This window comes from Gopherus flavomarginatus, chromosome 14 (assembly GCF_025201925.1).
Source record: "Gopherus flavomarginatus isolate rGopFla2 chromosome 14, rGopFla2.mat.asm, whole genome shotgun sequence".
Classification (NCBI taxonomy): Eukaryota; Metazoa; Chordata; order Testudines; family Testudinidae; genus Gopherus; species Gopherus flavomarginatus.
The window spans coordinates 17,858,130-17,870,345 of NC_066630.1; the positions used below are offsets into that span (position 1 = coordinate 17,858,130).

The following is a 12,216-nucleotide window of genomic DNA, read 5'->3' on the forward strand; positions in this document are numbered from 1 at the left end:
TACAAAGGAATAAACACTTTAAAAGACAAGCCTATAAGACGAAACATCCCTTCATGTAACATTTTTATAGGTGTGTTTCAATAAAATAGAGCATGCAGAAACAGCCCAGGTTTAAAACCACAGGGCCTTAGTTACAGCCAGTTTATACTCCCCTTATTCTGTAAACCAGTGGATCAGAAAGAAGTTTGTTTCTTCCCCCCACTTTTTAACAAATGCAATTGAAAGTTATATTACGTTTTGTAAAGGAATAAACACTTGAGAAGACAAACATATATGAAGAAAGAGCCCTTTATTTAGCACTTTTGCATGTGTTGTTATAAAAAATGAGCATGCAGAAACAACCCAGAGTTAAACCCACAAACCCTTACTAACAAAAAGTTTTTAAAATCTTTTCCCTATGTTTTTAGTGAGGACAATTAGAAGCTGCAGGAAAAACAGTGTCTGTGAGCCAGTGGATCAGAGGGAAGATGACTGCTTCTTCCCCCACTTCTTAACAAATAGAGATGAAAGTTATATTAAGGCTTGTAAGGGAATAAACACTTGAAAAGACAAGCCTATATGAAGAGACATCCCTTCGTTTAGCACTTTTGCATATGTTTCAATAAAAAAAAGAGCATGCAGAAACATTCCAGGATTAAAAACACAGAAAACCTCTTTATAAAAGTAACAAATAGTGATAAAAAAAATTTTCCCCTATGTTTTAGGGAGGGAAAGCCCTAAACTATTGGCTAACAATATCGTGCAGCCTCCCTCCCTAAGTAAGGAGCTTCTATTTAAACAGGTCTGAAGATTAAAGATGGCTGCACCTAGAAGGTTGGCAGTCAAGCCTCTCATGAAGAGACGTTATACCTTTTTTATTACAACACATGCAAAAGTGCTAAATAAAGGGCTGTTTCTTCATATAGGTTTGTCTTTTCAGGTGATTATTCCTTTACCAAAAAAAAATTAATATAACTTTCACTTGTATTTGTTGAAAAGCAGGCAAAGCAGCAGCCTTCTTATCTATGATCCACTAATTCACAGATGCTGTTTTTGTTAAATTTCTGTTAGAACATTGTTTTGATACTGTTCATAAGAATCTTTTAACATTCATGAATCAAAACTTCCCATTTGATTTTATTCAGCTGATATAACTCTGCATCCGCCTGAGTTGCCTCAGTTCATCATGGGAGCAACTGCTTAGACACAAGGGGGAGCTCTGTGCATCGCAGGAGATGTAGTCTGGCAAGGAAGTACAGCCCATAGGGGTGAATGGGTCTGGTGGGCTGGGCCGGTTTGTTTACCTGCAGCATCCACAGGTTTGGCCGATAGCAGCTCCCACTGGCCACGGTTCACCGTTCCAGGCCAACGGGGGCTGCAGGAAGCGGCAGCCAGCACCTCCCTTGGCCTGCTTCATCTCTCCTTACTCAACCTCATCAAACAACTTCTCTTTCCTTTTGCCCTCTAAACCTTAGCAAAGCTTTCTTTTTTTAATCTTTATGCTCTCATACTCTATTCTTTCAACCTTTTTCTCTAAACAAACAAGCAAATGTATCTGAGCACAAGCATGCAACATACTCCCTATTCAAACATAAAAAATAATCAACAAAATATTTTCTCAAAATGGCCTTCGGCACCAAACTTCGACGCCAATGGAAATGGGGATGGAGGGTGGAATATAAGCCCTAACTGGGGTGTGGAAACCTATCAAAAATACCTGGTGATGAATGCTATCAAGGTATATACTACTGATGGAAATTCCATTTTTTGATCAGCGTTAGTTGTACTGTAATTAATTGGCCTGATACTCTAGGGTAAATCCAGTAACTTCCATGGAGTTAATTGTGACCTATATTGGTGTGGGAACAAATGTAGGCTCCGTAGGTTTATTGGCTTGGATGTTGAGCTGAGCCAGAGCCAATTCTGAGCCTTCATTAGTTTGGCTCTCTCTAGCAGCCATTTACCATTACTCAAGAAATCTCTGTTCTATATTCCCTACTGTTCATATTTTACAATATTTTCTAGGTTACAAAAGAAGATGAAAAAGCTTATTCTCCTTTTCTCCCTGATCTTGGCTCCAGCCTCTGTTTATACAGAAGATTTCAAGACAAAACTAAATCTTTCACCAAGCAGTAACAGTCATAAACGATTTAAGAGAGAATGGATCTGGAATCAAATGCATATCATGGAAGAGATTAATTCACCATTACCACATCATGTTGGAAAGGTAATTAACATTGTATTAGCAATCGATCAGCAGTTACTAACGAGGGTGAAACAATACCATGCAAGAGCATGATGAACAGTGTTACTTTTTGACATTGTAGGTGTGACAGAAGAAAGAAAATTGTAATGTGTTTTTAATCCCAAGCTACAGGATGGGGGTAATGGTAACAATTTGAAGACTTGTAGTAAACCAAGAATAATGTCACAAAACCAAAATCTACTTTATTTGTAAAATACAAATAGGTTTTAAAAATTGGTTGGACATCTGTGCAACTGGGAAGTATTTTGGTGGCATACAGGTCTAATGGGATGAATGGTAAATTAGTTGCATTGATATTACACTACCATTTTCCCGCATCTCAGTTTATCTTCTTCCTGAAACACAGGCCAGAATTCTGTCTTTTAATGGCCATATCTTCTGCTGATGTAAATTGGCCCAACTCTATTAACTTCAGTGCAGCTACACCAGTTTATTCCAGCTATGGATCTAGCTCATGCTTCTAGGTTCTAAATAAATGTATTGAGAAGTGAACTTGTGCTTTTATTACAATATTCATAAATTCTGACTGCTGTTCTCCTTTTAGAGGGAAAGTGAGCATGAGAAGTGGTTATGGGTGGTTCAGTATCAGAGACAAAACTTGATTACCAGAGAAACTGTATAATTCTATAGACAATAGAGAAATGATTAGGTAGTTTAGCATGCCAGTCTCTCTCTCTGGATACACGTTACTACTGTACTTCTCATCCCCCAGTGACTGTACATTAGTATTTGGTTATTTAGGGAGAGTTAGGAACCCAATTTACAGCCTGCTTTGGGAATAGTAGAGTTAGTTGAAAATGCCTGCAGTAAGCGTGGATAGTTTTACAAGACTATTTAATAAAATTCTCTCTCACACACACACACACACACACACACACACACACACACACACACACACACACACAAATCACTCATTTAAATTTAAGTAACAAACTATGCCAATCTTATTTACCCTCTACTCTGACTTTCCAAAGTCAGTTCTACTAAAACAACCTATAATCTGCAAGTTTGATAGATTCGTGTGGCAGTCATGAAACAAACTATCCTACAGAGCATTTTGAGACAACGGTTGATCCACCAACAAGCAACATGGTCTATACTGAGAATCCAGTTTTACTGAAAATAGATTTAATCTGTTCATTGTGCAGCAGAAGTGCATATTCTAATTACTCCATGGTTGCTCCCTAAAAATCACATATGACATTACTGAACTTGTGCTTCATTTTTAAATTGACAATAAAGCTGCGATATGCTAGGGGTGGCTTCAGGCAACAGCGCACCAAGCATGTGCCTGGGGCGGCAAGCCACGGGGGCGGCGTGCCAGTCGCAGTGAGGGCGGCAGTCAGGCTGCCTTTGGTGGCACACTTGCGGGAGGTCCACCGGTCCCACGGTTTCAGCGGCAATTCAGCGGCGGGTACACCATAGGCGCAGGACCGGTGGACCTCCCGCAGGCATACCATTGAATCCGTGTTACCAGCGGACCTCCCGCAGTCATGCCGCCAAAAGCCACCTGACTGCCATGCTTGGGACGGCAAAATACATAGAGCTGCCCCTGGATATGCTTAATATTTGTAATTGTAGCTTCATGCATCTGCATTTCACTATTACCTGTAGATACCAATCTGTGCAGATTAAAAAAAGAAGAGTAATTTGAATGAGATGCTTTATTTGTGCACATTTTTTTTTAAATTATGCCAAAAGTCAAGATGTGCAGAGTCTATTTGATGCAAAAACAAAACTCTTGTGTTGTGTGCTCATTTAATTTGATAATTTATTTGTGCACATATGAATTATAAACAGCTAATAGAGCCACATAGCTAAGGAATGGATACAGTCAGTGTAAATAAATCAGAATTCAGAAGTTAATGAGTTTATTTATAGATTTTACCCTCAACAAGCACCTGATTCAAAGCTCAGTGAAATCAATAGGAGTTTTTCCATTGATTTCAATCTGTTGTATTGGGCCCAAAATACAATTGTAGCAAATCTGAAGAGAGTTCTTTCTGCTTATTTCTTTATGGATTTCATTAATAGGTCCTAATTTCAAGGTCATAGGTCAGATCTACAACCTTACTGCAAATCCAGGGGGAAACTACCTTTCCAAAAATATATTATCAGATCTTCAGCTTCTAATAGTCTCAGAAGAGTTTAAGTCCTACCACCTATATCTGCAGGCTGCCTGAGTTATACTGTATTTAGACTAGTGTCATTATCAGCACTCAATCAACTTATTTCTGTGTGCATGGCAAATTTGCATATTCTAATTAAACAACTGTGTTGACTTCAAGTCTCTGTAATAAGAAAAATCAGTCACCATGACATATAAAATGTCTCATGAACACTAGATGAATTAAATATACTAAAGGGATACAATTCTAACCTGTCAGCCATTCTCCAGGCATGCTGTGTTCATGGCTAATCTCAAACAGGTTGTCAATTTTTGTGTTTTGTTTTATTCTTTTATTCATCGAGCCATCAAACTAGAACCATGAAAATTTGGCAGCTAAACCTGACATGCCTGCTATATACTGCAAGAGTGAACATCATTTGAAAGATTCCCTTTAGGGTATACACAAAGGGTGGAATTTTAGGCCTTTGCCAACCACTCTTGAAATTTACTCTCATTAGACTTAATGTAAAAGTTTACCATGGACTTTAAAAGGCAGAAGAGTTATACCAGCACTTAGTGAGTTGATAATACCACCTTAGATGCAGTTGTGGTATTAACTTGTTTGGTTCTCTTTCTTTTAAAAGAAAGCCTATAGTTCTCAGATTAGACCAAAACGGGGGGGTCGGGGGAGGGGCTATATTTGGAAATGTTGTAGTCCTCAGGTTTTTTCACAATTCAGTAAAAAATTAATTGTTAAAAAAAAACAGAGCATTGACCTACTTGCAAACTCATTTTCTATAGTACATTGCTCATAAAATCCTATGATTAACTGCACATCACCCTGGCAAAGTTCTTCAAATGTAGTCTTTCAATCTGAACAAGTTTGACACTTTTCTGATAAATGCAGCTGTATGTTTTCTTCCCATGTACGACAATCAGCACCTGTCAGCCTGCCTTGGTAAAATGAAACAGACTTTTCTGGATCAGTGCTGTTTACTGGCGGTGAGCGAGACAGAAAGAGGCCATGGGGTATCTCAGCTAACACAGGGCATTTCTGCTTCATTTCAAACCAATTCAATAGGAGATTGAGAAGAACACCTCTATTCCTGGTGCTGTCCTAAATAAGAGAATAATTCACTTTGTATGGTGCTCTGTGGTCTTCCAGCAATGGAATGCTTTTGATTACTTTTGCAAAGTCTGCATGCAAGGCATTGGATTGGCAGGATTGAACACTTGAGAAGTCTCTAAATAAAGGCTACAACAGCAGGCACGTAGAATTGAGTGACAGCAGCAGGAATAGGCTCATATAGTTTGATTTTATTTTTTATGACCCAGGATGCTTTCTCTATAGGTTCATCCCCACAGTTTTAACAAAGGCAGTTTTGGAAGTCCCTGTGCTTTACATTGAATCAGACAAATAGAGATTGAGAGAGAGAAGACACAGTATCTGCTCCTACCTTTAATATGTGGTGGGAGTTTTTAACGTGTGGTATAGGACAACAGTGGGATGGGAAATAGGCAAATTATTTACATCACCAAGTATAATAAGAAAAGAATTCATACAGTAAAGCAGAGAATCTTCTATTCTTTGCATCTCAGTTGTAGTAGGAATGCACACAGCAATGGGATGCTAGCCAAAATCCTGTGAGACTGTCTTATCAGTTACCTGCAAATATATCAAGAGAGGGCACTTCCTTGGAGCATTACAAGGGGAAAGGGCTGATCCAAAGCAAAAAACCTCAGTGGAGAAGCAGTTATCCCATCAAGAAATAATATTCAGGCATCTAATTGAGAGTTAGAAAACAATATGAAAAAAGCCTAATTTTTCTGACGCATTTAAAATAAGACTGCTATAGGGAACAATCCGGCATTAGTCCCTGTGGGGATGGACTAGCCAATCTAACAAGATTTTTCCACTAATCAGACCATGATCTATCTGGGCAGATTCTACCAGTGAGAAAAGTAACAGCTAATGGAAAGTTAAAGTGTTAGAACCACCAAAATTTACACTCTCTCTCCCTCTTTAGCTAGGCATTAATATCAAAATTATAGTACCTAGACTTAAGACCACTTTACAAAGTTAGGAAGCCCTTCAATGAATGTGGTTTCTTCCCACAAACCCAATCATAAAATTAACTTCTAAGGAACGTGTTGAAATGTACAAATACCTACATAGACTCTACTTATTGAAGGGTTTTTTTAAAAATTGGAATACTTTTAAAATCATAAGCATCTCTCTTCAGTAAGGAAATATATAGATGGTGCAGAGTTGGTGTAAAGGCTGTGAGCCACACCACTATGGCCCCTGGTGCAGGGGATGTGCTGGGGCATCCTGACAACCTGAGAAGCCTTGGCTGCCAGCATGAACTCTGGAAATCACTGCCAGCCAGCACAATTCAAGCTGCCCTCAGTTGCATCTCAGGAGTTCTAAGACACTCCTCAGCAGCCCCAGGATCAGGAAGCCACAAAAAACATGACGTAAAATGTGGAATAAAGGAAGAAGAAGAATTCCATGACATACTACAAAAAGGGGGGATGTTAACAAAAAACTGTTTAACAGCAATAGCCTGACCATCAGCAAGATAAAGCAGAAATGCTAAACACAAAAGCAAATGCAACCTCTGATAACATCAGAAATGTAGGAGTGGAAATTCTTGGTTAATTATAGGGACTGCTGGTGAGTATCCAACTGCAATAAATGGAATAAGAGTGCTAATATATCGAGAGCATATATCTTTGTACAATAAATGTTATTTTAAGTAGTTTAAATCTTCTATCAGGAATCAGGAGATAAGATGTCGAAATAGAAGAATCAAAGTTACCTCCAGGTTAACAATAATGTACAGAACCAGTAGGGAGAGTGAATTCAATATTTTTTAAAGCTGATTGTATATTTTATCCCTTTTCCCCCATCCTTTTTATGTCAGTCATCTTCATAAATTGTAAACTACTGAATCTTATTACATGCTTTGAAAGTGCCTAGCACACTGAGGTTACTACTATAAACCAAATAGCAGTAGAAGGAAGGAAGAAATAAAATAAATAAATATTACCACTGGGGTGTGACAGATGATCCACCACTCCAAGAGGCCCTGAATTCCATGGGTGAAATCCTGACCACAGTGAAGTCAATAGCAAAACACCCAACGGGGTCAGGATTTGACCCCAGGATTCAAAATCTGTGATAAGTGGAACACTTGCTTGATGATCATAGCAATCCCAAATTAAGTGTTTGCGTAAGATTTCCATTACAGAAATTATAAAAATCCTCAACTGTTTCCTCAAGTCCATTTATTTATTCAGTTGAAATGCTGAACCAGAGCAAGTATGTAACATTTGGGTAAGGCTTACAAATATGGCATTAAAACCAAGAAACCTAAGCCCAGATCTTCAAAATTAACTAGTGTTTTCGGATGATAGCTTAGGAAACTGTATTAAAGAGGGCCAAACTTCCAGAGGGTGGGTGCTGGGGACTTTCTCGAAATCAGAAAGTCATTAGTCACTTAGTTTTTGAAAGTCTTGGGATAAGACAACATTATTGGAAAAACAAAGCTAGTGAGTTTTTCCAGTCTCAGCATTTAGGTCTGAATATTCAGGCCATCTTCAGTGGGATAATGTATATTGCTAATAGTTGGATTTAATTTATGAAAAGAGTAGCTAGGAAGAGGTGATAGTGGAAAGGTGATATGGCCTCAAAAACTCAACTGTAAAGTTTGGTGGTGCACTTAGGTGAGATTTTATACACACAGTTCTTATTGCAAATTGGATAACTGCCTATGCTTTAAAGGGGAAATGAGGCAGGAATTCCCTAATTTATACTTGATTTGTGCAAACCAGCAACTGCAAATTATTTATAGATGAATTAAAGCAATGGCTTCCAAACTAGAGGTGTGGCTTGTTCGGGGTAAGCCCCTGGCGGGCCGGGCCAGTTTGTTTACCTGCCACATCCACAGGTTTGGCCGATTGTGGCTTCCAGTGGCCGCAGTTCTCAGCCAATGGGAGCTGCAGGAAGCGGCACAGGCCGAGGGCTTACCCTGAACAAGCCACGCCCCAGCTTTGGGAACCACTGAACTAAAGTAATGGCTTTAGCTATTTGCTGAAATTTATCTGTATGAATATTATGTACATCTCCATGCAGAAAGTGTTCTGTTTTCAGATTTTAAAACTCACTTTTAACTCCCTCAATTATACTTTCTAGATCACATCAAGTTCAAGGAATAAAAATGCTATGTATGTTCTTGAGGGGGAGTACGCCAACAGCATCTTTAAAGTCCGTGAAGACACCGGAGATGTGTATGCATTTGAGAGGCTGGACCGAGAAAAGAAATCAGATTATGAGCTGACAGCTCTCTTTATTGACAGAACAACCAACAAATCACTGGAGCCACCATCCAGATTTATCATCAAAGTCTATGATGTTAATGATAATGTTCCTGTGTTTGTACAAAAAGTGTTCAATGGTTCTGTCCCAGAAATGTCACCAGTAGGTAAGTTCTTTGACTACTCATTTCTCCTTATGTTTCTGTTTAACAGAGAGGATTTTTAGTAAATGTATCATGTGATAATTCCTTCTCTAGGAACTTCAGTCACCAAAGTGACAGCAGTGGATGCTGATGACCCAACCGTTGCAGGTCATGCCACAGTCATATACCAAGTTATTCAAGGAGAGCGCTATTTCACAGTAGATGAATCTGGTAAGCATGACACACACTTTTCAGTTTTTACCATATACTTTACAAATGTCACACGTTTAAGCCTTTATCATTCTAGCCAAGCCAGAGAATGAGTTGGAGGTTTAGTTATCAGCAAGAATGTATTTACAGAGAGGTTTTGTTCTGGTGACACTGTCTGTATTATTTAGGAATGTGAAAGTGAACTGAAAAACCAAAAGGCATTTGTGTACTAAATGCTGGAGGGGGAAGGGTAAAGGGGTGCATTTCCCCCTGGTGAAGGCAGGTGCAGTGAAGGCACAATAGTTCAAGGCTGAAATTTGCAAATGAGATTGAGCTGAATTTATCTGACAACTTCAGTTTCGAGTGAGATATCACTCATGCCACTGACCAGGAATAAGAACGAGATAGCACAGAAATATTGTACATCACTGAAATTCTTACAACTGTTATTGGGCGAGATGTGGCTGTATCCCAGACCCTTCACTCAGTCTCTCCATGGGCACCAGTAAGTGACAGGCCCATGCCTGTATTTCTCCCAGGGTGGAATCCCACAAATAACCCCACTTTTAGATGGGGTCCTCATGTCACAGTATCCCTGTTCGCCACCCATGAGTCCTCTGCTACAAACTTCCCTTTGGCAGCTGTGACCAGCTGGTAAATGCAGTGACACAGAACAGCCTCTTCAGAACAAAAGTATTAATAATTTATCCATTGGAACATAACAGGGAGGGGTAAGGTTAAAACAGTATGCATATAGGCTTTTGTTATCTCACATAAATCTTGACTTGCCTAAAAACGTGCAAGTTTGTCCCAGGACGAGACAACCTGCACTTCTCCAGCCTCTGCCCCCAGTTCTGTCTGACTTTCATTGTCTCCCCCTGCAGAGCTAATAGAGAGGCAATCCTTTTATCTGTGTCAAAGTGTCTTTGTCCTGGGACCCCTGAACCTAACTAATCCAGTTTATGCATCTCACTGGTGGGATAAGAGGTAGACTTCCAGCAGTTGATTTGTCCCTTAAGCACTGGCAATTGATTTAGTCATTATCTGCCTTCCTGGAGATTTGTAAACCCACCCAGGATTGTAGTTAACTAATTTTTTGTATATATAAATACTGTATATACCTCTGTCTATTTTATGACTACCATCATGCTGTCTGCTATACGAGGCAAAGAGTTATCTCCCACCGTCTTCATACCAATAACAAGGCATAGATTCACTAATCTTTCCAATAAGTTCTCTTTCTTGCAATTGTCACCTTTTTGATGATATAGTACAGCAGGAGTCCTATAAATATTCAAACTATAGAAATACATTATTTGAATTATGTAAATGTACTTTACCATTTCCCAGAATATTTATGCATAAAAATAATAGCATCAAGCTGAGGTCTTGACTATAGATTAACTAAAAGGAAGTGTGACAGCTTTTCCGGACACCCTTTGAGATAGTGTACAGTGTGCATTTTTTCACCACCCACAGACAGCTGATCATCAGTAAAGAAAAAGGATGCATCATTTGTTGACTGCCATATGACTTCTATTGTTACATAGTTTGGCTGAATGTATACACATGCAACAAAGCACTAAACTTGACTTCTCCAGTGAATTCATAGAGACTTTGCTATGCAGGTCCTCTCAGACATTTGGGGAGCTATTGTTACACGTGAATGTGCTTGATCTGCCAACTTTCACTGTGTCCAGCCACACTTCAGATTATTCCCATGCTAAGTAGAAATAGGGGGAAGTGCATGAGCCTGATTATATTCAAATGCACATAAAACACTGCTTCTACAGAGTACATGTACACGCTTTAAGGGGCTTTACCCTTAATCCCAAATATCTGACCATTTGGCTCTACATTTGTTTCCTGATTCATTCATCATACAATAAATATGAGTATTAGATGTACATGTTTAAATGAGTAACATTATTGCCAGCAGTACACTATGCAAGGATCCATTACTTTTTCCAGCTGCAGTACCTCTACAAAGGATATCTATAATAGGATAATACTATTTAGCCAGTGTTTGATTTGTAATCAAAATATTCAAAAACTCCAAATACGGCATGGAGATATACAAAATGTCCAAAATATTCCATCATCTAGAAATCAGATTTCTAACCACAGCATTAGAAGCAATAGCCAAAATGCTAGTTAAAGCCAACAGCAGAAGTACACACAGGAACATCTAACAAAAGATTGCTGTGAAGTGAAATATACTAGAATAAATGTGTGACACATTGGACCCCCCCAATTCAGGGTGCCACCTGATGCATTGGGTCCCACTGAGCCCGCCAGTTCCACCAGCCGAGGCTCCGTCACCCTGTCCTGCTGCAGCTGTGCACGCGCACACACACACACACACACACACACACACACACACACCCAGCTGTAGAATCACACAGGGTCTGCAATCAGCTGTGTGTGGAAAGACTTAGCTCAGGGAATTGCCCAGCACTCTAGTGCACACACCTTCTGGACAGGGCCGGCTCTACTGTTTTCGCCGCACCAAGCAGCGCGCCGAATTGCCGCTGCAGACAGCAGGGGCAGTCCGAGTGCTGTTAGGGCGGCATGCACGTTTCCGCGGCGGCAGCAATTCAGCAGCAGCTTCTGTCTTCAGCTGGAAGACAGAAGCTGCACCGCCGCGGACAGCTGAACATAGAAGCTGCCGCCGAATTGCCGCCGCCACAGAAACGCTTGTGCTGCCCTAACGGCACATGGACTGCCCCCACTTGCAGATTGCCGCCCCAAGTACCTGCTTGGAATGCTGGTGCCTGCAGCCAGCCCTGCTTCTGGAGTCCAAACCCAAAAGTATATTGTCTTGTGCTGTATGGAGATCTATACAGCATAAGCTCATGAAATCCGCTTTTCCCACTCCCAGTTATGAATCTTACAAACTGGGTTTTAGAATAAACAAAAAATAAGTTTGACAACTTCAAAAGGTAGATTTTAAGTGATATGGGATAGAAAACATATTAAAGCAGATTACTGAGCAAACGCGGAAACTAGGCTTAATGCAGTGTTTCTCAAACTGGGGTTGCCACTGGTGTAGGGAAAGCCCCTTGTGGGCCGGGCCAGTTTGTTTACTTGCCCAGTCTGCAGGCTCGGCCGATCACAGCTCCCACTGGCCACTGTTCACTGCTCCAGGCCAATGGGAGCTGCTGGAAGCCTCGATCGGCCGGACCAGT

The 12,216-nt window shown here is 40.1% G+C and overlaps 1 protein-coding gene across 1 annotated transcript in view; it reads left to right on the forward strand.

Annotated features, from left to right (window-relative positions):
- CDH5 (cadherin 5) overlaps positions 1-12,216 on the forward strand; it is a 51,663-nt gene that overhangs the window by 22,842 nt on the left and 16,605 nt on the right. Inside the window, exons 2-4 of the mRNA XM_050923187.1 lie at positions 2,005-2,206; positions 8,554-8,842; positions 8,933-9,049. Of these exons, the coding sequence (XP_050779144.1) occupies positions 2,018-2,206; positions 8,554-8,842; positions 8,933-9,049 (595 nt within the window). The 5' untranslated portion in view covers positions 2,005-2,017. The remainder of the gene's footprint in view (positions 1-2,004; positions 2,207-8,553; positions 8,843-8,932; positions 9,050-12,216) is intronic.